This window comes from Oncorhynchus mykiss, chromosome 3 (genome assembly GCF_013265735.2).
Source record: "Oncorhynchus mykiss isolate Arlee chromosome 3, USDA_OmykA_1.1, whole genome shotgun sequence".
Classification (NCBI taxonomy): domain Eukaryota; kingdom Metazoa; phylum Chordata; class Actinopteri; order Salmoniformes; family Salmonidae; genus Oncorhynchus; species Oncorhynchus mykiss.
The window spans coordinates 6,229,820-6,257,378 of record NC_048567.1 but is presented as its reverse complement, the minus strand read 5'-3'; the positions used below and the strand labels follow the sequence as shown (position 1 = coordinate 6,257,378).

The window sequence follows — 27,559 nt, the reverse complement described above, 5'->3', positions numbered from 1 at the left end:
GGTGAGTTAAGGAGACCAGAAGAGGCTTACAGGCCAAGACCAGGCTACGTCAGGCTCTTTGGCCTGCCAAAAACTGTCACCAGCCAGGAGATCTGCCACTTCTTCAAAGGCCTGTTGGTCCAGGATGTGATAGCTAACGTGAAGCTGGGCGTGAGACAAGGCTGCCTTGTAAAGTTTGGGCATGCCCAGGACGCATGTGATGCTCTAAGCTTCAACCACCAGCAACTGGGCCACATCAGCGTGAAGGTCCATGGGGCCTCTGAGGAGATGTGGAGCTATGCCATCCAGCAGTGTCAGAACCCTTCATATGACCCCTTGGAAAACCCCTTGTATAGGCCCACAACTCAGAGATAGAACCTTGTACAACCCCCAAGAAATACCCTCGTATACAATCCAGAGAGATGGACCCTCATTAGAATCCAAGGAAATGCAGTACCAGGAAAGGGCAAGGCCCTCATACAGAACCCAAAGACAAAGCTTGTATGAACCTGCCAGAAATACACAGGACCTGGGCCAAGAGGCGCTCTGAGGACAGGTCACGGTCAGCGAAGAGTCCCCGAGCATGGAGTACTGTATTATGGCCAAAAATCTATCCAAAACAATAACGAAGAATGAGAAAATAATTGTTTGGCTGTCCGAACATCGCCAACAGCAAAATATTACACTTACTGTATAAGGATAGCGAGAGGACAGATACAGCGTTTGTAATATTCGACCAAACGGAAGACTACGTTTATGCTTTGAACCTCAACGGCTGCCATGTTGGTTCCCAGGCCATAGACGTCTCATCTGTCACCAAGGAGAAGATGCAAGCCATGTTGTCAACTGGGAGACACCATGGCAACCCCAAGACAACACCAGCAGTGTCAGAGCAAAGCGAGGAGAAACATCAGATTGAGAGACCCAGGGTGAGACCGTTTCCCACAGCACAGACGTGTTTACGTTTACGTACGAAACCGCCAGTCATACGTGATGAAAGTAGGAATATTTTTTTTTTCCCCCTGCGACCTTCCTCTAACTGAACAGTTTATCTACATTCTGCGTGATAAAGATGGCAATGGCATCGGTGAGGCTGTGGCTCAGTTTAAAACTGAGGATTTTGCCACACAGGCCCAGAAACGACATGGCAAGACATATCTGGGGACCAGAGTGCTGCTCACCTGTATCAGCTTCCAGCAGATGGAGGACATTTTGACAAGGAATGCGTAAGGAAAGACGACCTACTCCTCATATTTACATTTGTCATTTAGCAGACACTCTTATAGAGCGACTTACAGTAGTGAGTGCATACTTTTTTCTACTGGTCCCCCGTGGGAATTAAAACCCAAACTTTAGCGTTGCAAGCGCCATGCTATACCAACTGAGAATTACTGGACAACTGTTGACCAGAGCCACATGGGGATCTGGTTGGAAGTAGTGGACTCTATGGGGGATAGGGTGTCATCTGAGATTGTCCCTAAAACTGGCACTTTAGGACTGAGCTCATCACTGGAATGAGCATCCTTGAGTCATAGTGGCTTCGAGAAGTGTTAACCCCATACCCTCCAGTCAGTCAACAGTTACATTTGGTTAAGTCTAAACTGGATATGAGTCAATATCCATTGTTATTGAATGATTCCAACTTTAATTTCAAGACCTCCCATGGTATAGAGACCCTTTTAATATTTCTATAATACCAATGGTGGCAAATCATTCTACACCTACATGTTGATTTAGATGCATTTCAAACTGCAACATTGTGACAATGTTTGAAAACCAGCAACAGCATATCAGGCAATAGGACAGCATTTAATTTCTCTTCCTACATTCCTTATTTCTTTTATTGGAATTTTCATTCCAAAAATTACTTTATGAAACCAATATTTGTTTATTTTTGGCACTAATTAAATGTTACCCGATTCTGTTACCAAAGTGACCTGATTTTGATTAACTCTTAAACTGTTTTCAATTATGCTAGTATGTCAATTCACTCCGTTTACGGTAGATTTAAAGGTCACCTTGAGAGCCAGCAACATTTCTCACATCGCTGGAGAAAGTTTATTTTCAGTTCCCTATTTTGTTGGATCAGATAAAATACAACTCATGGAATCCCCTGGGTGATGCAGTTCCAGTTTTACAGCGAAGGAACAACATCCTCCATACTGTGCATTTGGAAAGTACTCTAAAATGGATTAAATACATTTTGCCCCTCAATCTACACACAACCGATATGGCCAAAGCGAAAACAGGTTTTTTAGAAATGTTTGCAAATTACAAATAAGAAAACATACCAAAATTGAGCTCTGGTGCATCCCGTTTCTATTGATCATCCTTGATGTTTCTGCAACTTGTTTGGAGTCCACCTGTGGTAAATTAAATTGATTGGACATGAAAGGCATACCAGTCTATATAATGTCCCACAGTTGACAGTACATGTCAGAGCAAGAAGTTTGGAACCACCAAGACTTCCTCGAGCTGGTAGCAGTTAGGTTACTGTAGGTCAGGGAGGTGACCAAGAACCCTAAGGTCACTGACAGAGCGCCAGAGTTCCCCTGTGGAAAAACTTCCAGACGGACAACCATCTCGGCAGCACTCCACCAATCAGGCCTTTATGGTAGAGGCCAGACGGAAGCCACTCCTCAGTAAAGGCACAAGAAGGCCCACTTGGAGTTTGCTAAAATGCACCTGGTCTGATGAAACCAAGGTTTAACTCTTTGGCCCGAATGCCAAGCGTCACATCTGATGAAAACCTGGCACCATCCCTACGGTGAAGTATGGTGGCAGCATCATGCTGTGGGGATGTTTTTCAATGGCAGGGAGACTCGTCAGGACCATGGGAAAGACGAACAGAGCAAAGTAGAGATCCTTGATGAAAACCTGCTCCAGAGTGCTCAGGACCTCAGACTGGGGCAAAGGTTCAATTTCAACAGGACAACAACCCTAAGCACACAGCCAAGACAACCCAGGAGTGGCTTCAGAACAAGTCTCAATGTCCTGGAGTGTACCAGCCAGAGCCCGTACTTGAATCCAAGCAAACTGGAGAGACCTGAAAATAGCTATGCAGTGATGCTCCCCGTCCAATCTGACATACCAAAGACAACTCAAGGCTGTAATTGCTGGCAATGGTGCGTCAACAAACTGAGTAAAGGGTCTGAATACTTATGCAAATATATTTCAGTTTAATTAATTTACAAACATTTCCAAAAACCTGTTTTTACTTACTGAGTAGTGTGTGTAGATTAATACATTTTAGAATAAAGCTGTAACGTAAGAAAAATGTGGAAAAAGTCAGTCTGAATACTTTCCAAATGCACCACACATTCTGGGATTCCGTTCTGGCCCAGCCACTCAGAATATTTTTCCCCCCCCACAAAAGGGCTTTAATACAGACAGAAATACTCAGTTTCATCAGCTGTCAGGGTGGCTGGTCTCAGACGATCCCACAAGTGAAGCCAGGTGTGGAGAAAAACAGCGATGACAAGCCCAACTCAAAACAGCAGTCAGTACATCAGTAACCCATTTACCGCCAAACATCTCTTTCCCTAAACATTACACTTGTTTTCTATCAAACACTTAATTTCTAAACAGACAAGATTTATCCAAGAAACCACAGTAAAATAAATGCCAAAATCACATGAATACAGACAATGGTTAAAACTAAAAGTCAAACTTTAGTCCAACCTATGCATGTCAAAAGAAGTTAGGTAAAAACAAAGTCTGCACTAATAAGTACACAATTGTATCAGTTTCTGCTTTGAAGGAAAATTATATAAAATAAAAATGTTCAGTGGCTAGACAGACAGCTGCAGACCCCATGGACTCAGGGTATATCTTGGGGGTGAGGCGGAGGATGGGTTACCCCAGGAAGGTGGATGTGTCAAGTGGGGATGGATCAGTTAGTTGTAGTACCTGGATAGACCATCAGTATCTGGAAGGGCCTGCAGAGGAGATAAAATAGATGACTGATGTACTGTAGGTTATATCTGAACCAAACTACAGCCATTAAAAGGCTGGACGTGTGTATTTAATTTGTCAACTGGGGCCGTGCGTACCAGAGAGGTTCCCAGAGAAGCCACCTGAGAAGCGGTCACTACCGCTAGACATTCTGGGAGAGTCGGAGTAGCTCATGGAGCCCAGCGACAAACCGCTCTTCATACTAGGACCCTGCTGGAGTCAAACGCACATACACTGAATCGAGGAGAACATCAAAGGGGACAAACTGCTGAGGAATTCTTTGGTTTCCTGAATCACGCCATCTACCTTACGACTGTATGAGAGTACACAAGGAACAGGTTTAGCCACAGTAAGGACGTGTGCTGTCAGAACACAGAAGGTTCTAGAGCACTGCCTTGTACTGACTGAACACAGACAGGAAGTGGGTTAAAGGACTGAATCAAGTGACATTTATCCTCACGTCACCAGTTCCTGTTGCAGGAAGCACCTGAGAGCTGCTTGTTACACTGGTATTGCAGGTGACAGAGCACAGTGTGTGTGTGCTGCATACCGAGGAAACACTCCTAAGTCTGTAGTCCATTAGGACATCTGTCAGCTTCTGTGTCACCTTCAGCACGATCTGAGCATCACCCTCGTTCTCGATCTGGAAATTGTCCTACACACAGGAAACAGACCCTCAACACACACAGGATGTTTAAATAACACGAGAAAGCATAGTTTCACACACACACAGTTCCACTCACCAGGTATTTGAGTAGCGTGGTCGGAAGGCTGCTGGTTTCAGGTACAGCTCCCATCAACCCTTGGCCGGATCCACTTCCCATCTGTCCCCCTCTGAACTCATCAGGGTAGCGGCTTCCCGGACTCTCCCCCAACAACCCCTCCTGGCCAAAGCTTCCATCCCTTCCCCCTCCCAGTCCAAAGCCATCGGCTGAACCCCCTAGCCTCTGCCCCCCCGTATTGTCAGGGTAGCCTCGGAAGCTCATGTCCCTTTTCTGGAAAGCCGTGGAGCGAGGCAGGGGGTCAGAGTAGCCCCCCATATCACCCATGGGGTAGTTGAGGCTGCCGCCTTGGAGAGGGAACTCCCCTGGGAACAGAGGCTCTGCAAACCTGCCACCTAGAGGGAGACAAAAGACTGCATTTGGACTACTACACAACACTGCATCCAACATAGACCAGTCAAGCACACAATAAAGGTCTTATCACCTCAGCAATCTCTGTTAACCCGGAAGTAAAATCTCAAGTAATTTGGACAGCTGCGTGATTATTTATACCTGTTTGAAATTGCAAACAGACTCAACAGAATCTGCCCACGGGAGTTTATCACCTCAGAGGCAACCTTACACTTCCCCCCACACACACTCACCTGGTTTTGGTCCTCTAGCTCCCATTCCTCCTGGCCCTCCCATCCCTCCTGGTGGCCCCATGTTGGGGATTGCTGAACCTGTGATGACAGGGAAATATGTCAGAACTAAAGTACATTTAAAAACAGACTGAGCACAATGAGATTCAGACAAACTTGAGAATAAACATAGAAAAACGTACGTAGTCCTGCAAATGCTTGGACCTCACTGGGCTCCTTCAGAATCACCTGAAAACACCATACAGAATCAATTCAATAACCAACATCACCAGAGAGGTCCCCCCCCCCATCTCAATAGTCTGCCGTGTTTTATTTGCCTCATCCGTAACTTTCTGCTCCCCATTCTCACCTTTAGCTGTCCCCTGCCCTCTGCCTTCTCCAGCTCTGCTGCTGCTTCTTTCACCTTCTTCCTCACTTCATGGTCCTTTGTGGCAGCATCTTCCTTAAAGGGCATCTTGGCAGAATGATTTTGCTTCTGGGGAACAGATGAGACCATACAGTTACACAGCATCATAACACAGACCTGTAGATCCAACAGCCTTTTACAGTGAAAGTTAAGTGACACACACACAGCCTCACCATGTATCTGAAGGAGTGCTTCCAGCCCTTGATGTGAGCCAGCATGTCAGTCTGCAGACGGCTTACCTTCTTGCAGAGTTTACACTGGTAATGGGGTGGGACTGACTTACTAGGGCTCCGGTACTCCCACACATACTGAAGACCTGCAGAACATGAGTGACAGCTCTATCAAACAACCATGGGCAATGAAACATCGCAACAACCAATCAGACTCGAAAAACAAATCATAGAGCCCCATGAAGCCTATATTAGTGAAAGAGTGCAATGGAGTGACTTGACTTAAATCTCTTGGACGCTTGGCATAGGGCTACTACCATGGTGCAATGAGTAGGTACTCACCAATGACAGTCTCACCAGTGATGGCCTTCAACTGTTTGGTCAAGGAGGGGATGGTCTGTACATTTCCCGCCTTGGTGGTAAACACTGGGAAACGCACAGAAGTCAACATAGCACAAACATGGCAGAGACTGCATAATGAGATCGCCATCCTACCCACGGACAGGTGAGACCAAAGGGTCCACATGTCCAGTCAATTGACCAGCAGACAGCCAATAGCCGAAGAGCCTCATACTTCACGAAGTGAAACACTTCAAAAAAAGGTCACTGTGCATTCCTTAGACAAACCCCCAGTCAAAAGACTTTTAGTGGAGTTTAGAGGTCCTTCATTTACTGAACAACAGTTAGAAACACAACCCCTGCTCTTCTGAGCCTCTCAGGTCCTGTTTCCAGCTGTGCATCATCGACAACATCTGGTAAGAATCCTTACCATTTGTGTGCTAGTTAGGTTCTGCTAAAAACACAGATTGGTTGGGAGTACTAGAATCTCCTGCTCTGGCTGGTAATCAAAGTTGCTGGTAAACAAAATAACTTAATTTGTTTCGCTGTGTGCAATTCGAGCCCCACCTTCACAAGATCATGATTCATTAGAAGGTTGCCTGGAAGGCACACCAGGGTCTGTTTCGTGCCAGGGTTATAGTACTGACTGCTACACAGAAGAGAAGCTAATCTGAGGTTTGGAGGTCTGCTGAAAACCGTGGGGGCTGCAGTTCTTCTGCCCACCTAGACACAGGTCAGAGCTGGGATATAGGATTCTCTCACTCCCATCAGGCAGTCCTCCATACCTGTGTCCAATCAAAGCAGTGAAACTCTTGCATGGGCACAGCAGGTCCCAGCCCCATTGGCAGACAGTGAGTTGAAACACTTCCTACTCTTTGAGGGCCACAAAGGCCCTGAAAGAAAATCCTGCTGTCAGCATCCATTGCCCATCTGAACTACCATAGGCCTATGAGGCCACATTTTTGTGCCGGGGGCTGATAGCCCTAAATTACATTGGGATCTCACCCACCACCAATGTGTAGCACCCAACTGGGTGATGCACGGCAGTCATTTGGGCCCACAACATCTGACCCAGACAGGATCCTTACTGATTTGACAATATGGGGCAACAGCTCTACAGGACTGCAGAGAGCACCTGCACACCTATGAGTTCCCTAGAGTTAGACATTCTTCTGAGAGGACAGGTTTCACGTTGTGGTTTCTAAAGTTGTTCAGACTGAATATCATGGAACAAAGTGTTTTATGAAATAAAACTACTTTTAATGCATCTAAAAAGATTTATGCACATTGTATCAAAGACAGACCCCCCAAAAACTCATTGAAATGAACACTAGGGAAAAGCCTTTGAGCCACACAGCCTAAACCTGTGGGCAGTGACTAAGTTCACTGGCATTTACAGCAACCTCTAAGAGGCAGTGAATCTCAGACGCAGCTTGGACTTGCCCCCTGCCCAATCAGCCACCAGCAAAAAGGCAGGAGGATGTGAAGTCACAGCTCCCAACCTCCTATCAGCGGCAGTGATGCTGTGTGGAGGCAGAACTTACCTATGTCAGCAGAGAAGTTAGGCTGCTTTCTCTGTCAGTTGGGATAACCAGGCCGAAGGAAAGAGAGACAGACAGGCATTAGTGAGACTGGAGGCGGCAGCACAGGGGCAAACCCCACTGCACTGTTCCCCAAACAGTGGGTCAGGAGTCCCTGCAATCCCCCCACAGGGGTTGCAGCTTAAGAATGGGTTCTGGATAGAAACATTGGTTTGGTTTAAGCAAACGCTTCAGGTCGACCACAGAACAGACATATTGGTTTGGTTTAAGCAAAAGCTTCAGGTGGACCACAGCAGAAAAACCCTACTGCACTCCTGTCTCTATGGAGAGAGAGAGAAATGTCCTTTCAGCCTCTCCTTCATGACCCGGTCAGTGACATGAGGGAACTGAGCTGTTACTGACTCTGCACTGTACACATGCACTTTACCTTGAAATGAATGTACAAGTACTCTAGTCAGGTGTTCCAATCAGAATATATCTGTCACAAAGGCATCATAGAACCAAGCTGCCAGTGAGCCCTAGTGCTAATAGCTCAGCAGGAAAATAAGTGTTATGGGGGCTGACTGCCCACTTACTAGAAAGACAGCGATAGAGGGCATGAGATTGCCCAGAGAAAACACCCAGCCCTGTTACCCTCGTTAGTTGCAGCCCTTCTATACTTGGTAACAGGGTTGTTTGGAATTCCTGCTGCCCACAATACTCTTCAGCATCCCGTAGTCAATGGGTAACTCAAGACCTGATTGAGGGGCAGTGCAGCAGGCTGCAGCTCCACAGAAACACTTAGTCTCAGGAGACCAGAGAGCACTGATCAGTCCCTGCTGCTCCAGCAGTGTCCAGTGTCTTTGTCCAGCCAAGGGCGGCTGGTAAGGGTCCATACCACTTCCTCTGCACAGAGCACTGCTACAACTTTAGGAATGAAACCGGTTAGAAGACCATACAACGACTACGTACACAGTCCTCTCAAACCACTGTTTTGGAATCCTCATCACAATAGACACTATTCGGGATGGATTCATTAACCTCATCTGGGTTGTGAATGACCAGTAATACAACTATAATCCTAACCGGGGGCAAACGGCATAACTGGGGGCAATTGGCATGATTACCGTGGGAGACTGAACTTACCCTGTTGTTAGCCCCTCCATTAGCGTTCCTGAACCGCTTCTGTGGTGGGGCGCCATAAAATGGCCTTGGATTGTAGCCTTGCTGCATTCTGAGGGTCATCACAAACAAATAAAGACAACGTTTAATATCTAGCTATATGGGCCACATCTTTTTTAGGGCGACTAAGAAACAAAGCAGCTGGCCTTGTGGGCAAAACCACTTGACCACGCACCGTGCAAAAGATGGTGATTGGCTAGCTGTAGCCACAATATAGTAACACTACCCGGACAACGTCCTCCAGGGTTACTATAGAATAAATATGGTGTGGTATGAGTGACATGAAATACTCTACCTGAAAAAAAAATAGATTCGCTAAAGCAAACCAAAGCGGGGTGAATTTTGCGTGTCAAGAAGAACAACTAGCAACTTGACGCACGCGCAATTGTGTATCTCTTTATAGAAAGACCAGTGACGTACCTGATTTTGTGAGCCTATGCGTTTGCCTGTGTACTTGACCTCGGAAATTTGAGTTCAAATTAATAAAAAAACATTAAAAGATAAGAACGAGATACATTTTTTTTCATTTGAAATGTATCCTTTACACAAGTTGCAATAAAACACTGCTATATGTAGACGTGAAATTGAGAACAGGAAAAAACAAACAAATGTTGCAGGCAAATGTGAAGACAGCTTAGCTAGTTGTCGTATCAAAGAGAAAGGCCCATGTTTGTAAAGAAACAGCACGAGCTTTGTTTTGCTGATTGACTGTCTTCAAAAGCTACATTCGGCGCGGGAAGGCTACTGCATGCACAATTATTTCTGACAGTGTCAACACACGTGGGTATTATTATTACGCAATAACGCAATCAATTATTCTGGGTTTACTGCTCATAGATTCTGTGTTCGAGCCGATAGCTTGCTGGCTTGCAAACTTACTGCTGCCCACTGATTATGGTCTCCTCCTGGTCCAACACTAGCACACACTTCGTTATTGTGTCAAATGGAACCATATTCCCCATATAGTGAACCACTTCATCGATATCAACCCTGTTTGGCTCTGGTCAGAACAGAAGTAGTGCACTGTATTAGAGAATTGGTTGCAATTTAAGATGTTCCCCATGTTTCTCTCCACAGATAGTCCTATTCTGCAGAGATGACCAAGTGCAAGAAGAAGAAGAGGCAGGATGACTTCCAGAAGGTCAAGCTGAAGGTGGGGAAGACTAAGCCTAAAGCTGACAACGCCACCAACATCAACTTCCGCACCAAGGGAATTAACCTAACTGAACAGCTGAAGAAAGATGCTAATGCACCCACCACACACCGGAAGCTCAACATCAAGGTAGGTAACACAGACACACAAACACACTCACTCCTCTACTGTACCTTATGCTGTGTGCCTCCCCTCCTCTAGGACCTGTTGTCCCAGCTGCATCACTACAGTGGTACAGTGAAACAGGGAGCTCTTGTGGGACTGAGGGAGCTGCTGACCCTTCACCCCTCAGAGTTAGACCAACACCTCTCCAGTCTGCTCAGCGAGGCTGCTGCCGTCTTCACAGACAAGGACCCGAATGTACGGATGTCTGCCACACGCCTGCTCAGGTTAGAAAAGTATTTTGTTATGACAGTGGGAATTTGTCTTCAGGTCTTTAAAAATATATATATTTCACCTTTATTTAACCAGGTAGACCAGTTGAGAACAAGTTCGCATTTACAACTACGACCTGGCCAAAATAAAGCAAAGCAGTGTGACAAAAAACAACACAGAGTTACACATAGGATAAACAAAAGCACAGTCAATAACACAATAGAAACATCTATATACAGTGTGTGCAAATAAAGTAAGGAGATAAGGCAATAAATAGACCATAGTGGCAAAATAATTACAATATAGCAATTAAACACTGGAGTGATAGATATGCAGAAGATGAGTGTGCAAGTAGAGATACTGGGGTGCAAAGGAGTAGTATGGGGATGAGGTAGTTGGATGGGCTATTTACAGATGGGCTATGTACAGTGATCTGCGAGCTGCTCTGACAGCTGGTGCTTAAAGTTAGAGAGGGAGATATGAGTCTTCAGCTTCAGTGATTTTTGCACTTCGTTCCAGTTATTGGCAGCAGAGAACTGGAAGGAAAGGCAGCCAAAGGAGGAATTGGCTTTGGGGGTGACCAGTGAGATATACCTGCTGGAGTGCGTGCTACGGGTGGGTGTTATGGTGACCAGTGAGCTGAGATAAGGCAAAGCTTTACCTAGCAAAGACTTATAGATGACCTGGAGCCAGTGGGTCTGGCGATGACTATGTAGCGAGGGCCAGCCGACGAGAGCATACAGGTCGCAGTGGTGGGTGGTATATGGTGCTTTGGTGACAAAATGGATGGCACTGTGATAGACTGCATCCAGTTTGCTGTGTAGAGTGTTGGAGGCTATTTTGTAAATTATATTGTTGAGGATCGGTAGGATAGTCAGTTTTACGAGGGTATGTTTGGCAGCGTGAGTGAAGGAGGCTTTGTTGCGAAATAGGAAGCCGATTCTAGATTTAATTTTGGATTGGAGATGTTTAATATGAGTCAGGAAGGAGAGTTTACAGTCTAACCAGACACCTAGGTATTTGTAGTTGTCCACATATTCTAAGTCAGAACCGTCCAGAGTAGTGATGCTGGTTGGGCGGGCTGGTAATGGCAGCGATCGGTTGAAGAGCATGCATTTAGTTTTACTAGCGTTTAAGAGCAGTTGGAGGCAACGGAAGGAGTGTTGTATGGCATTGAAGCTCGTTTCGAGGTTTGTTAACAGTGTCCACAGTGTTTGTTCTCCAACCCCCACAAAACCATACATCACTTGAGAGCAGCACAGTCCTTGGAGAAATGCCTTAATGCCAGTTCTTCTACTGTCGCACCTTCCTACCCAATATGAGATTTGAACCAGAAACTCTCCTGCTACTAGTGCACCTCTCTAACCTTCTACCCTCTCCGTGCCCTGCCCAGGTTCATAGCCCAGAGTGTGCCAGCGGAGCGGACGTCTCCATTCTTCCCTCTCCTCTCTGCCCACCTCTCCTGTGCCATGACCCACATTGAGACGGGTATCCAGGAGGATGCCCTGAAAGTCCTCGACGTTTTGCTGGACCACTATCCTGCCCTGCTGGCCGCTCGTCCCGCCCTGTTGCTCACCAACTTCCTGGAGCTGATCTCACACAAAAGTACCGGGGGCGGGGCAAGGAAGGGGCAGGAGGGGAAGGGGAGGAGCTGGGCCTTGTCAGTCAACCCTAACAGGAACGTGACTGGTCAGCAGTGGAGACTCACAGTGCTGCTCAGGTATTCATACACTTGCAATGAGTTAGCAGTGTCCTATTGGTGTGTACATGTATTTTTCTGCCGTGACGTTTGTGTTTTCCAGACTGGGGCGTTTTCTTCAGGCGGTAGTTGAGGAGAGGCGAGCGGAGGAGGGGGTTGCATGTGTCTCAGGTGACATGTTCAGTGTTTTGAATGGACAAGGAGGAGCTAACGCACCTTTGGAGCTCAACTGGGAGGAGCTTACCTACAGAAAAGGTGGATTTCAGGTGTTTGAACATTCAGGAGCCATGCCCACTCCGCATTCCACCTTCAAACTCAGGTACGCACATCACAGACACACACTTCATTAACAAGCACACACACACACTTTATTAACAAGCATATACACACACACACACACACTCTGCTGACTCACTCTCCTGTCCTGCTCATCATCTCTCCCTTTCCTCCACTGTATTTGTAGGCCGGCGACTGAGCCTGGGGCTGGGGTGAGTGAGGGGCTGGGCACAGGGGAGGCTGTACGGGGCTTCGCCTCCACCCTGGTGCCCCTTCTACTAGACGTCTGGGTAGAGGCTAGTGCCAGCGACCGGAGCAAGACTGACAGTGCTCATCTCCTCACCCCCGACGCCATGTCACTGATGTACCAAGTCCTCTCCATACTACAGCTGCTACGCAAGCTGGCGCCACAGAGAGAATACCAGGATACACTGGTAACACACACACACAGGTCTTCTCTCTCAGTGTAACATGTGTGGTTACCTCTGTTCTATTAACACTGGTGTTTGTGTGTTTAGGATGTGTGGTTTCGCAGTGAGTACCTGGGGGATTTTAAGCAGCACTTCATGAAGAACTTCCCCTATGGAAATCTGGACACCCCTAAACAAAGGCGGAAGACAGACCCCAAGAGGTGAGGTGGTGCTAGGGCCCATGGTGTATGTGTAGGTACTCCAGCGTTTCCCAAACTAGGGGTCGCTACCCCATATGTGTCTCCTGATTTGAAAATGGGGTCGTGAGAGAAACTCTGGGGGGGAAAAACATCTGGTCTATAGTCAACTGAATGCTCTGCTTAGTCGTAGAACCATGGTTCAATTTCAGCTATTAGTGTTTAGGACAAACCGTGGTTTCTGTTTTCTTCCTAAAAATGTGCTCTAACCATTGAACAGTTTGAGCTATTACCAATTATGATGTATAATATCAGCACAAAATTACTGGGGGGGACATAATTAAAAGTATGTGTGTTTGGGTGTGGTGTTTCAGGAGTAAGCAGTCCACTACAATCCCAGGGCAGACAGTGGAACCCTTGGCTCTGAACGTGCTGCTCTGCCAGGTCATGGTTTCCATGGTTACCCTCAGCCAGAGGGAGGGGCAAGCCCAGGAGCCCGATGCTGAGTGGCTGATGCCTCTGAGAGGGTTTGTCCAAGAGACTCTGTCCAGTGGGGCCAAGCTGAGCCAAAGACACCTACATACACTCCTGGAGACTGTCTGGAGAATGGTCATCACACAACGCAGCAGGGGTAAGACTGTGTGGGCTTTCAAGGGTGCAGTTATGAGTTAATCTTAAATGGTTTTCACATGTCTGGCGTCCTAACCGGTGGTGTGTGTAGCGGTGACGGAGGATCTGTTACAGGCGGTGTATGTTCAGTACCAGCAGATGAACCTGAATCTGCAGACCAGAACACTGCTACTTTCCTTCTACAGCAGACTGTACCTACAGGAACACAACCACACACACATCGCCAGGTAACACACACATACGTTCTAGTGTTTACTGTACCAAATAACCAAAGACATATGTAGGCATAACCAACACTGCAGGGTAGACTACTCTGCTCCTAAATGTCTTTCTTCCTCTTCGGTCTCCCCCTTCAGGAGTAGAGTGTTGTCTCTGTGGCTGGCTGCTCTACCGCTCCAGTTGTCCCAGCTGGGCCACCGTAACCCTGCCCTCTCAGACAGGCTCCTGCTCTCCATCCAGGCTGCTGCCTCCCGCGGGAACAAGGCCCTGCTGAACTCCCTACATACGCATGCATGCAGGCTCTACGGTGAATACACACACACACACACACACACACACTGTATGCAGGCTCTACGGTGTATATACAACAACAAAAAACACATGTGAAGCTCCACTTATAACAGTCGGGCAGATCGGTACTAAACAGGTAGTCACTAAATGGCCATGCTAGAAAATACCTAAATGACAATGTACCCATTGGAGATGTTTTCTATGTTTCTCCACTGGGGGGCAGTAAAGGTCCATCTGAATGAACTCCATAGCAGGAGAGAGAGGGGAGCATGTTGTTACAAGCTAGAGACAAAGGTTGGAGGTGTATCAGTTAAAAGGGGTGGAGGTTGTGGGTGGTGGAGGGCACCTATGTTGTAATATAAGCTAAGACAGAACTGGTGAGGGGGTTTGTGTTATGATTAAAGGCCCTAGGGAAGACAGAACTGGGGAGGGGGTTTGTGTTATGATTAAAGGCCCTAGGGAAGACAGAACTGGGGAGGGTGAGGGGGTTTGTGTTATGATTAAAGGCCCTAGGGAAGACAGAACTGGGGAGGGTGAGGGGGTTTGTGTTATGATTAAAGGCCCTTGGGAAGACAGAACTGGGGAGGGTGAGGGGGTTTGTGTTATGATTAAAGGCCCTAGGGAAGACGGAACTGGGGAGGGTGAGCTGGTTTGTGTTATGATTAAAGGCCCTAGGGAAGACGGAACTGGGGAGGGTGAGGGGATTTGTGTTATGATTAAAGGCCCTTGGGAAGACAGAACTGGGGAGGGTGAGGGGGTTTGTGTTATGATTAAAGGCCCTAGGGAAGACAGAACTGGGGAGGGTGAGGGGGTTTGTGTTATGATTAAAGGCCCTAGGGAAGACGGAGTGGGCGATTCACCATCACAAGACTCTGTTTGTCTGAATGGTCTGTGACATCAGCAATGTGCGTCAGCAGCCAACATAACATAATACAGACTATCTGATCATTACTACTCTCTCTCCCTTTATCTCTCTAGCTCTCTCTCTTTATCGCTCTCTTTATCTCTGTCTGTTTGATGATTTTCTTTCTTAGACCATAAACTGGTGATGGATAGTCCATTCACTCTTTACGTCACCATTGGCTTCTTGTTGCTAGGTACGGTGTGTGTGTTTACAACACCATGGTCCTGGATAGATACAGGAGTGCAAGCTTTTGTTCCAGCCCAGCACTAACACACCAGATTCAGCTCATCAAGGGCTTGATGGTTACAGGTGACTCTAATGATGGGGTGTGTTGGACAGGAGCTAAGTTTCTACAGGACCACAGTTTCCCTCCTCTGCTATAGTGTATGAGCTGTAGTTGCCCTCCTCTGCTATAGTGTATGAGCTGTAGTTGCCCTCTGCTATAGTGTATGAGCTGTAGTTGGTGATGTGTAGAGCAGCCAAACTGGTGAAAAAATACTACAGTTTGAACTTTAACGGCTTTAACAAGGTAGAAAGTGTATAGAGTTGATAATAAATGTACATGTCTAAATCATTTCATCTCTGGAAAAGTGTTCTTCAATCACAGTATTTTTTTAATATAAAGCTTTAAGCAGCCTGTTTGTTGATTTTGTGGTCTCAAACCAGTGAGTTTATTTAAGTTCTTAATCAAGAATATGGGCAAAATGTAATTATTGAGAATGAAAGAGGTGGGAATGTTGTTCCCTTGTCATATATTTGCTACATTTAATATCAATATAGAATAAAAAATAGTTTTCCAAATTGTATTTTGACTTATTTTTCTCGACGCGAATATTGGGTCAAGACTGAGCCAACCTGGTTCAATATGGATCCTAAGACGACCAGTTGAGAACCGCTGTTGTAGAGTTTGTGTTTGTGTGTGTGTGTGTGTGTGTGTAGACCCACAGGAGGGCAGTGTGGTATTGTTACCGGCTGAATCTCAGCAGCGATTGGTCCAGCTACTCTACTTCCTGCCTGTGATGTCACAGGGTCTGTTGGCCAATCTGAGTCGCTGCTGCACTGCGGGACGCGTCTCTGCTGGCCTGGCTGCCTCCCTCATACGCATCATACACCTCAGGTAACCCCAGCAACCTCCCAAAGCTACAGGTCAGAAACTCTGTCACTAACCCAATGTTCTTACATGATCCCTGTGTCACAGAAATGTGAGAGTCATGTGCCATGTGGTTTAAACTTAAACAACGTTTGACTGCTGAGGTTTCATCCTCAAAACATCTAGATGATATCCAGGGCAGACCAACATCACGTGGCCTTTACGGTTTCATCCTCAATACATCTAGATGATATCCAGGGCAGACCAACATCACGTGGCCTTTACGGTTTCATCCTCAAAACATCTAGATGATATCCAGGGCAGACCAACATCACGTGGCCTTTACGGTTTCATCCTCAAAACATCTAGATGATATCCAGGGCAGACCAACATCACGTGGCCTTTACGGTTTGACATCGTTTCTCTTGCACTTAAAAATGTTCTGAATAGAATTTTCAATTCATAAAAGTGTGTGTGAGAGAGAGCCGTCAGTCATTCCTGGTTAGAGAGGGGAGACAGCAGAACGATGGTTCGCCAGCTTAATGGAATCAAACAATCAACCAATTTAAGGCACGTCGAGGGTTGTGGCACAAGATCGGTGTCATGAGCTCATGGTTTATAACAAGGCCTGACGCTGATGGCACTTGACCTTTAGATGGCAGTGGTGGTCCTTTAGTGTGCTGTTGTGTGTGAGCATAGCAATGTTCTGCTGTTTGGTCATGATTTCTCACACGCATCCGGCCTTGCATAACGCTATGATGTCATCAGTGTTCATCGCCAGCAAGTGTGTGTGTGTGTATTTGTAAGACACCCACTGTTTCTCTGGGGTAGTGTTATATACACACACACACACACACACACCTGACTAGGGGTTGGGGCAGTGTGTGTGTGTAGAGACTAGGGGTTGGGGCCGTGTGTGTGTGTGTGTGTAGAGACTAGGGGTTGGGGCAGTGTGTGTGTTTGTAGAGACTAGGGGTTGGGGCAGTGTGTGTGCGTGTAGAGACTAGGGGTTGGGGCAGTGTGTGTGCGTGTAGAGACTAGGGGTTGGGGCAGTGTGTGTGCGTGTAGAGACTAGGGGTTGGGGCAGTGTGTGTGCGTGTAGAGACTAGGGGTTGGGGCAGTGTGTGTGCGTGTAGAGACTAGGGGTTGGGGCAGTGTGTGTGTTTGTAGAGACTAGGGGTTGGGGCAGTGTGTGTGCGTGTAGAGACTAGGGGTTGGGGCAGTGTGTGTGCGTGTAGAGACTAGGGTTTGGGGCAGTGTGTGTGCATGTAGAGACTAGGGGTTGGGGCAGTGTGTGTGCGTGTAGAGACTAGGGGTTGGGGCAGTGTGTGTGCGTGTAGAGACTAGGGGTTGGGGCAGTGTGTGTGCGTGTAGAGACTAGGGGTTGGGGCAGTGTGTGTGCGTGTAGAGACTAGGGGTTGGGGCAGTGTGTGTGCGTGTAGAGACTAGGGGTTGGGGCAGTGTGTGTGCGTGTAGAGACTAGGGGTTGGGGCAGTGTGTGTGCGTGTAGAGACTAGGGGTTGGGGCAGTGTGTGTGCGTGTAGAGACTAGGGGTTGGGGCAGTGTGTGTGCGTGTAGAGACTAGGGGTTGGGGCAGTGTGTGTGTGCGTGTAGAGACTAGGGGTTGGGGCAGTGTGTGTGTGCGTGTAGAGACTAGGGGTTGGGGCAGTGTGTGTGTGTGCGTGTAGAGACTAGGGGTTGGGGCAGTGTGTGTGTGTGCGTGTAGAGACTAGGGGTTGGGGCAGTGTGTGTGTGTGCGTGTAGAGACTAGGGGTTGGGGCAGTGTGTGTGTGCGTGTAGAGACTAGGGGTTGGGGCAGTGTGTGTGTGTGTAGAGACTAGGGGTTGGGGCAGTGTGTGCGTGTAGAGACTAGGGGTTGGGGCAGTGTGTGTGCGTGTAGAGACTAGGGATTGGGGCAGTGTGTGTGCGTGTAGAGACTAGGGGTTGGGACAGTGTGTGTGCGTGTAGAGACTAGGCGTTGGGGCAGTGTGTGTGCGTGTAGAGACTAGGCGTTGGGGCAGTGTGTGTGTGTGTAGAGACTAGGGGTTGGGACAGTGTGTGTGCGTGTAGAGACTAGGCGTTGGGGCAGTGTGTGTGCGTGTAGAGACTAGGGGTTGGGGCAGTGTGTGTGTGCGTGTAGAGACTAGGGGTTGGGGCAGTGTGTGTGTGTGCGTGTAGAGACTAGGGGTTGGGGCAGTGTGTGTGTGTGTGTGTAGAGACTAGGGGTTGGGGCAGTGTGTGTGCGTGTAGAGACTAGGGGTTGGGGCAGTGTGTGTGTGCGTGTAGAGACTAGGGGTTGGGGCAGTGTGTGTGTGTGTGCGTGTAGAGACTAGGGGTTGGGGCAGTGTGTGTGTGCGTGTAGAGACTAGGGGTTGGGGCAGTGTGTGTGTGTGTGCGTGTAGAGACTAGGGGTTGGGGCAGTGTGTGTGCGTGTAGAGACTAGGGGTTGGGGCAGTGTGTGTGCGTGTAGAGACTAGGGGTTGGGACAGTGTGTGTGCGTGTAGAGACTAGGCGTTGGGGCAGTGTGTGTGCGTGTAGAGACTAGGGGTTGGGGCAGTGTGTGTGCGTGTAGAGACTAGGCGTTGGGGCAGTGCATGTGTGTGTGTGTGTGTGTAGAGACTAGGGGTTGGGGCAGTGTGTGTGTGTGTGTGTGTAGAGACTAGGGGTTGGGGCAGTGTGTGTGTGTGTGTGTAGAGACTAGGGGTTGGGGCAGTGTGTGTGTGTGTGTGTAGAGACTAGGGGTTGGGGCAGTGTGTGTGTGTGTAGAGACTAGGGGTTGGGGCAGTGTGTGTGTGTGTAGAGACTAGGGGTTGGGGCAGTGTGTGTGTAGAGACTAGGGGTTGGGGCAGTGTGTGTGTGTGTGTGTGTGTAGAGACTAGGGGTTGGGGCAGTGTGTGTGTGTGTGTAGAGACTAGGGGTTGGGGCAGTGTGTGTGTGTAGAGACTAGGGATTGGGGCAGTGTGTGTGTGTGTAGAGACTAGGGGTTGGGTGGAATGTGGCAGAGATGTCAAGTCACGTGTCTCTAATGTTACAGAACACACCATGTATTCATCTCTGACCCCCCTTCCTCTTCGTCCTCCGAACCCCACCCTGCGCACAGTCTCCTCTCTCTCTGTCTCTCTGTCTCTGTGTGTGTGCGCGCGCGCTCGGGGGAAACTCGATTCTGTTTAATGTGGTCAGTTCCAGGTAAGCCTACAGAAATGGACATAAGTGTGATCCATATCGTCAGAAAACAACCTGGAACAATCGTCCATCCTGTTAGAGGGCTTTAGTTATGCTCTATCACTCCACCAACACTCTAGTCTAGACCGTCCTCTCTCACTCCACCAACACTCCAGACCGTCCTCTATCACTCCAACAACACTGCAGACCGTCCTCTCTCACTCCACCAACACTCTAGACTGTCCTCTCTCACTCCACCAACACTCTAGACTGTCCTCTCTCACTCCACCAACACTCTAGACTGTCCTCTCTCACTCCACCAACACTCGACTGTCCTCTCTCACTCCACCAACACTCTAGACTGTCCTCTCTCACTCCATTGTAACCTGTGTGCGTTTCAGGTCCTCTTTGAGTGGTTGGTCAGTAGGGTCTCAGGACGCGACCCTGCGTGATGTTGACTACATCAGCTTCCTGTTCTCCACCCTCACAGGTCAGGCTCCGCCCTCACATTTCCTGTCTCACTGGTATCTGGTCAACAGATGTTGTGAATCTTCAGGTTCTTGAAGAAGTACACTCCAAGAAAACTTACCAATCTTTCTCTCTTTCAGGGTTTTCGTCTGATGAGCTGGCCACCCTGCAGGAGGCTGGGGATGAGAGCGTGCTCCCTCCCTCTCCCCTCTCCCCCCTCAGTCTCTACCCCACCCCCCTGGAGCAATTCACACACCACTGGGACGTGGTGGAGGTCAGGACACACCTCACTCAGAACACCTAGCAGGGCTTTATAAGTGACTGTTGTGACAGAGACGGTGAATGAGAGGTCTAGATGGAGTGTAAAATGTGAAAAGAGAAAGACAGCGACCGAGATGGAGACTGAGCACTTCTGCCAGTGTAGTGTACCTGTGAGAGGTGTTCTGGACACTGTCAGTTATTTAGTTCCCCCTGGTGTCACACACAGGGCTCAGAGGGGGGATGCTTTATCTGGCCACGCTGGCCGAGAGGGGAACCTTTATCGCGTTGCGCAGGCTGTGTCTGCGTGGTTATCGGGCACTGTGGAAATGTAGAAATGCTAATGAGAGCCTGTGGCATGACGGGAGTGTGACATTTGTGCTTGGTATTTCCTGTTAAAGGAAATGTGCCCCGAAGCAAGAGGTGTGTGGGGGGGGGGGGGGGCTATAATCACTAATTCAGCTCTTCAATTAGAGCCTGAGATCCTGGTCATCTCATCTCATGTCTGAGTCAATCAGACTGAGGGTTGGGGGGGCAGGGGGGACAGGATTAGAGGACGGACCATGTCTGCTCTGATTCCACTAATGAGACAGGATTGTTTTTAATGGAGGAGAGAATGCCAACAGGTGCACACAGGTCTGGGGGATGGTTCACACACACATTCTAACACATTGAACACACCTCATTTCAATAGAACATAATGACAAATTGGCTTTTGATTTGAAGTTAATGAGGAAAAGTTTAACATTGTTTCTCACCTCTGAAAGTTTGTGTGATGCCCTCTCGTCTCACCTGTACCCCTCTGTCGCTCTCTACAGTGTGTGTGATGTCCTCTCGTCTCACCTGTACCCCTCTGTCGCTCTCTACAGTGTGTGTGATGTCCTCTCGTCTCACCTGTACCCCTCTGTCGCTCTCTACAGTGTGTGTGATGTCCTCTCGTCTCACCTGTACGCCTCTGTCGCTCTCTACAGTGTGTGTGATGCCCTCTCGTCTCACCTGTACCCCTCTGTCATTCTCTACAGTGTGTGTGTGAGCAGTGGCATAGAGAACATGTAGGGAGCACTAAAAACGGCATATTGTAATGTACTTGTTGGCCCCAACCTGTTATGTATCTCTTGGATGTGTGGAGAAAGGCCATCTGTTAGATATAGAAATAACTAAGTAGACATTTGCACGTGTGTTGTAATGTGGTTTGTCTGATGAATGGTTGTGGGTGATGTTGATTAGAGAAGAGTGACGTGTACCTCTCCTTCATTTGTCCTCTAATTCCATCCCTCCATAATGCCATTACTACTATTGGATTTCGCCCTCCTTACACACAGACACTTCCTGATTGTTTGGGCTCATAAAACAATGTTTAAAAAGATTGTCAGATCTGCCATGTCAGCTCCCATTACCGAGCCTCGCTTAACCCTTTCATTTCTAGGAAAAGGGGGAGTGTGAAGGAGAGGTATCTGGTGGATGTGAAGGAGAGGAGAGGTATCTGGTGGATGTGGAGGAGAGGTGAGGTATCTGGTGGATGTGGAGGAGAGGAGAGGTATCTGGTGGATGTGGATGTGAAGGAGAGGATATTTATCTGGTGGATGTGGATGAGAGGTATCTGGTGGATGTGGAGGAGAGGTGAGGTATCTGGTGCATGTGAAGGAGAGGTGAGGTATCTGGTGGATGTGAAGGAGAGGTGAGGTATCTGGTGGATGTGGAGGAGAGGTGAGGTATCTGGTGCATGTGAAGGAGAGGTGAGGTATCTGGTGGATGTGAAGGAGAGGTGAGGTATCTGGTGGATGTGAAGGAGAGGTGAGGTATCTGGTGGATGTGAAGGAGAGGTGAGGTATCTGGTGGATGTGAAGGAGAGGTGAGGTATCTGGTGGAAGTGAAGGAGAGGAGAGGTATCTGGTGGATGTGAAGGTGAGGTATCTGGTGGATGTGAAGGAGAGGTATCTGGTGGATGTGAAGGAGAGGTATCTGGTGGATGTGGAGGAGAGGTGAGGTATCTGGTGGATGTGGAGGAGAGGTGAGGTATCTGGTGGATGTGGAGGAGAGGTGAGGTATCTGGTGGATGTGAAGGAGAGGTGAGGTATCTGGTTGATGTGGATGTGAAGGAGAGGAGAGGTATTGGGTGGATGTGAAGGAGAGGTGAGGTATCTGGTGGATGTGGAGGAGAGGTGAGGTATCTGGTGGATGTGGAGGAGAGGAGAGGTATCGGTAGATGTGAAGGTGAGGTATCTGGTGGATGTGAAGGTGAGGTATCTGGTGGATGTGAAGGAGAGGAGAGGTATCTGGCGGATGTGAAGGTGAGGTATCTGGTGGATGTGAAGGAGAGGAGAGGTATCTGGTGGATGTGAAGGTGAGGTATCTGGTGGATGTGAAGGAGAGGAGAGGTATCTGGTGGATGTGGAGGAGAGGAGAGGTATCTGGTGGATGTGGAGGAGAGTGAGGTATATGGTGGATGTGGATGTGAAGGTGAGGTATCTGGTGGATGTGAAGGAGAGGAGAGGTATCGGTTGGATGTGGAGGAGAGGTGAGGTATCTGGTGGATGTGGAGGAGAGGTGAGGTATCTGGTGGATGTGAAGGAGAGGAGAGCTATCTGGTAGATGTGGATGTGAAGGAGAGGAGAGGTATCTGGTGGATGTGGAGGAGAGGTATCTGGTGGATGTGGAGGAGAGGTATCTGGTGGATGTGGAGGAGAGGTATCTGGTGGATGTGGAGGAGAGGTGAGGTATCTGGTGGATGTGAAGGAGAGGAGAGCTATCTGGTAGATGTGGATGTGAAGGAGAGGAGAGGTATCTGGTGGATGTGGAGGAGAGGAGAGGTATCTGGTGGATGTGGAGGAGAGGAGAGGTATCTGGTGGATGTGGAGGAGAGGAGAGGTATCTGATGGATGTGGAGGAGAGGAGAGGTATCTGGTGGATGTGAAGGAGAGGAGAGGTATCTGGTGGATGTGGAGGAGAGGTGAGGTATCTGGTGGATGTGAAGGAGAGGAGAGGTATCGGTTGGATGTGGAGGAGAGGTGAGGTATCTGGTGGATGTGAAGGAGAGGAGAGGTATCTGGTAGATGTGGATGTGAAGGAGAGGTATCTGGTGGATGTGGAGGAGAGGTGAGGTATCGGGTGGATGTGGATGTGAAGGTGAGGTATCTGGTGGATGTGAAGGAGAGGAGAGGTATCGGTTGGATGTGGAGGAGAGGTGAGGTATCTGGTGGATGTGAAGGAGAGGAGAGCTATCTGGTAGATGTGGATGTGAAGGAGAGGAGAGGTATCTGGTAGATGTGGATGTGAAGGAGAGGTATCTGGTGGATGTGGAGGAGAGGTGAGGTATCTGGTGGATGTGGAGGAGTGGAAATGTTAAGAACAAATTATTATTTACAAGGAGGACCAAACTCGGACGACGCTGGGCCAATTGTGCGCCGCCCTATGGGACTCCCAATCACAATCATGTGATACAGCCTGGATTCGAACCAGGGACTGTAGTGACGCCTCTTGTACTGAGATTAGGCTGGACAATAGAACGAGTCAAAATTCGCCCAAGGCTGAAAATGGCAAAAGAACGTTGGCTAAGCTGGAACACTTGCGCGAGCCCATAGCAAATTAATGGAATGGAACGTTCAGAGGCTGTTTGGACTGATGCTTAGAAGTGACGCTTAGAATTCCATTTTGACTAAATGGCACAAAAAAATGTATCCCTTTTTATTTTACCACTAAAATCTGTTCTTAGGACGACTGATTCGAGAGAGGAGATTCTCATGATTAAAATGGTGTTCGAATTGGAAGAAAATCTAAATATACACATTGCGAGATATTTGGCGAAATATACCAGCATGGGCTCTCCTTAGGAAAACAATGGGGGGAGCTTGGTGTTTCAAGGGCAAAAGGTATTTCGGGGATAGCGTTTAATGACAACGAGATACACTGCCCAGCCTTACATAATTAGAAAGAGGAGATTCTCATGATTAAAATGGTGTCCAATTTTTAAAAAATCTAAATATACACATTGCGAGATATTTGGCAAAATAGACAGACATACCTACAGTGCCTTGCGAAAGTATTCGGCCCCCTTGAACTTTGCGACCTTTTGCCACATTTCAGGCTTCAAACATAAAGATATAAAACTGTCTTTTTTTGTGAAGAATCAACAACAAGTGGGACACAATCATGAAGTGGAACGACATTTATTGGATATTTCAAACTTTTTTAACAAATCAAAAACTGAAAAATTGGGTGTGCAAAATTATTCAGCCCCCTTAAGTTAATACTTTGTAGCGCCACCTTTTGCTGCGATTACAGCTGTAAGTCGCTTGGGGTATGTCTCTATCAGTTTTGCACATCGAGAGACTGAAATTTTTTCCCATTCCTCCTTGCAAAACAGCTCGAGCTCAGTGAGGTTGGATGGAGAGCATTTGTGAACAGCAGTTTTCAGTTCTTTCCACAGATTCTCGATTGGATTCAGGTCTGGACTTTGACTTGGCCATTCTAACACCTGGATATGTTTATTTTTGAACCATTCCATTGTAGATTTTGCTTTATGTTTTGGATCATTGTCTTGTTGGAAGACAAATCTCCGTCCCAGTCTCAGGAATTCTTCCAGAATTCTTCCCTGCTGAAGAAAAGCAGGTCCAAACCATGATGCTGCCACCACCATGTTTGACAGTGGGGATGGTGTGTTCAGGGTGATGAGCTGTGTTGCTTTTACGCCAAACATAACGTTTTGCATTGTTGCCAAAAAGTTCAATTTTGGTTTCATCTGACCAGAGCACCTTCTTCCACATGTTTGGTGTATCTCCCAGGTGGCTTGTGGCAAACTTTAAACAACACTTTTTATGGATATCTTTAAGAAATGGCTTTCTTGCCACTCTTCCATAAAGGCCAGATTTGTGCAATATACGACTGATTGTTGTCCTATGGACAGAGTCTCCCACCTCAGCTGTAGATCTCTGCAGTTCATCCAGAGTGATCATGGGCCTCTTGGCTGCATCTCTGATCAGTCTTCTCCTTGTATGAGCTGAAAGTTTAGAGGGACGGCCAGGTCTTGGTAGATTTGCAGTGGTCTGATACTCCTTACATTTCAATATTATCGCTTGCACAGTGCTCCTTGGGATGTTTAAAGCTTGGGAAATCTTTTTGTATCCAAATCCGGCTTTAAACTTCTTCACAACAGTATCTCGGACCTGCCTGGTGTGGTCCTTGTTCTTCATGATGCTCTCTGCGCTTTTAACAGACCTCTGAGACTATCACAGTGCAGGTGCATTTATACGGAGACTTGATTACACACAGGTGGATTGTATTTATCATCATTAGTCATTTAGGTCAACATTGGATCATTCAGAGATCCTCACTGAACTTCAGAGAGAGTTTGCTGCACTGAAAGTAAAGGGGCTGAATAATTTTGCACACCCAATTTTTCAGTTTTTGATTTGTTAAAAAAGTTTGAAATATCCAATAAATGTCGTTCCACTTCATGATTGTGTCCCACTTGTTGTTGATTCTTCACAAAAAAAGACAGTTTTATATCTTTATGTTTGAAGCCTGAAATGTGGCAAAAGGTCGCAAAGTTCAAGGGGGCCGAATACTTTCGCAAGGCACTGTATATTTCCCTATAGTAAACAATGGGACGACCTCAGAGTTCCACGAGTAATTTTTAGTTTACATTTGAACTATAAACAACGTGTGCAGGTCTCCATTGCCAACAATAGTAAAGCAGGCATTGTGACATAGTACAACAAACTGGGATTAGAACGTTCTGAAGGCGAGTTGGTGCCACAGTGTTCAATAGAACTAATAGGAGCTGGCAGGGTGAAAAATGCCCTAAAATAAGGCCTGATTTTTTTTTCCGTGAACACTTCAAAACTACGGCAGGCAGCTGGGATATGGTAATATTATGAAAATGGGCTCCACCACAGATGCATTGAACTAGTTTTTGTTAGAAAAAGCATTGTTAAAAATGTCATGTGTCCAGCCTACTGAGATGCAGTGCCTCAGACTGCTGCTCCACTCGGGAGACACTCCGATATGAATGATATTAATGTTGTGAAATATGACCTTTAAAACAGCAGGAAGTGATCTTAACCACTGTCTATGTCCCACCCACAGGAAGTGTGCCACTGCTTGGAGACGCTGGGGTCTCGTTCACAGTGCTTTGACGTGCTGCAGAACGGCATCTGCAAGAACCTGGTGAGATGGTGTACTTGTGTGTACTCATCTCTGTGCGTGTGTGTGTGTGTGTAACTGTGTCTCTCCCTCCCAGACTGGTCTGGCTGTGGTACCAGACAGTATGGCAGCAGGGTTGTTGAGAGCGGTGGCCAGACTGTTGGACCTGTCCTTCCTCCCCAGTGAACCTCTACTGAGGTTCCTGTCCCGCTGCTGCCTCAGCCTACTGTCTCTGCTACTGACCCTACAGCAGGACACCACCTCAGAGAACAACCACAAGAGGTAGCCTGTGTGTGACCTCTCTGTGCAGTCATGTTGTGTGTGTAACCTTTATCCTTCCCTGTAGGGAGGCGGTGTGGGGAGCGTGCGTGTGTGTGTGTATAGATTGTGTCCAACCTTTCTCTCCCTCTCCCTGCAGGGAGGCAGTGTGGGGCGCGTGTGTGGCAGCGCTGAGCAGCATTCCCCGGCTGTTGCGGTTGGTTCTGCAGTCGTTGCGAGTCAGGGACCTGTGTGAGGAGGAGCTGCCTCAGCTGGCCCAGATACTGTCCCTGCTGCTGCAGCACACAGCGCTACGCAACCACATGCTGGCAAACGCAACTCTACTACAACACATTATACAGGACCTCACGGTAAACACACACAGTCAACTACTCAACCACATGCTGGCTAACGCAACTCTACTACAACACATTATACAGGACCTCACGGTAAACACACACAGTCAACTACTCAACCACATGCTGGCTAACGCAACTCTACTACACATTCTACAGGACCTCACGGTAAACACACACAGTCAACTACTCAACCACATGCTGGCTAACGCAACTCTACTACACATTATACAGGACCTCACGGTAAACACACACAGTCAACTACTCAACCACATGCTGGCAAACGCAACTCTACTACAACACATTATACAGGACCTCACGGTAAACACACACAGTCAACTACTCAACCACATGCTGGCTAACGCAACTCTACTACACATTATACAGGACCTCACGGTAAACACACACAGTCAACTACTCAACCACATGCTGGCAAACGCAACTCTACTACAACACATTATACAGGACCTCACGGTAAACACACACAGTCAACTACTCAACCACATGCTGGCTAACGCAACTCTACTACTACACATTATACAGGACCTCACGGTAAACACACACAGTCAACTACTCAACCACATGCTGGCTAACGCAACTCTACTACACATTATACAGGACCTCACGGTAAACACAGTCAACTACTCAACCACATGCTGGCTAACGCAACTCTACTACACATTATACAGGACCTCACGGTAAACACACACAGTCAACTACTCAACCACATGCTGGCTAACGCAACTCTACTACACATTA

The 27,559-nt window shown here is 47.7% G+C and overlaps 2 protein-coding genes across 3 annotated transcripts in view; one reads left to right on the top strand and one right to left on the bottom strand.

Moving 5' to 3' along the window:
• The window catches only part of LOC110535643 (testis-expressed protein 10 homolog), a 30,905-nt gene that overhangs the window by 2,438 nt on the left and 908 nt on the right, over positions 1 to 27,559 (top strand). Inside the window, exons 1-16 of one of the 2 annotated variants that reach the window (XM_036966940.1) lie at positions 9,541 to 9,693; positions 9,991 to 10,195; positions 10,268 to 10,455; positions 11,835 to 12,161; positions 12,244 to 12,459; positions 12,604 to 12,850; positions 12,935 to 13,047; positions 13,398 to 13,654; positions 13,745 to 13,880; positions 14,010 to 14,179; positions 16,007 to 16,184; positions 19,721 to 19,809; positions 19,928 to 20,061; positions 26,130 to 26,210; positions 26,284 to 26,468; positions 26,605 to 26,815. In XM_036966940.1, coding sequence (XP_036822835.1) covers positions 10,010 to 10,195; positions 10,268 to 10,455; positions 11,835 to 12,161; positions 12,244 to 12,459; positions 12,604 to 12,850; positions 12,935 to 13,047; positions 13,398 to 13,654; positions 13,745 to 13,880; positions 14,010 to 14,179; positions 16,007 to 16,184; positions 19,721 to 19,809; positions 19,928 to 20,061; positions 26,130 to 26,210; positions 26,284 to 26,468; positions 26,605 to 26,815 — 2,718 coding nt within the window. In that variant the 5' untranslated portion in view covers positions 9,541 to 9,693; positions 9,991 to 10,009. Of the gene's footprint in view, positions 1 to 9,540; positions 9,694 to 9,990; positions 10,196 to 10,267; positions 10,456 to 11,834; positions 12,162 to 12,243; positions 12,460 to 12,603; positions 12,851 to 12,934; positions 13,048 to 13,397; positions 13,655 to 13,744; positions 13,881 to 14,009; positions 14,180 to 16,006; positions 16,185 to 19,720; positions 19,810 to 19,927; positions 20,062 to 26,129; positions 26,211 to 26,283; positions 26,469 to 26,604; positions 26,816 to 27,559 lie in introns of those variants that run through there. The other variant, XM_036966947.1, reaches the window with a different exon arrangement.
• On the bottom strand, positions 3,138 to 9,110 carry LOC110535707. Its single transcript, XM_036966978.1, has 12 exons — positions 9,089 to 9,110; positions 8,878 to 8,965; positions 7,756 to 7,786; positions 6,215 to 6,298; positions 5,876 to 6,018; positions 5,646 to 5,771; positions 5,479 to 5,524; positions 5,300 to 5,377; positions 4,677 to 5,050; positions 4,484 to 4,588; positions 4,032 to 4,146; positions 3,138 to 3,917 (listed from the first exon to the last, which is right to left on the bottom strand). The coding sequence occupies exons 2-12, from the start codon at positions 8,962 to 8,964 to the stop codon at positions 3,901 to 3,903; spliced, it is 1,206 nt and encodes a 401-aa protein (XP_036822873.1). The 5' UTR covers position 8,965; positions 9,089 to 9,110; the 3' UTR covers positions 3,138 to 3,900.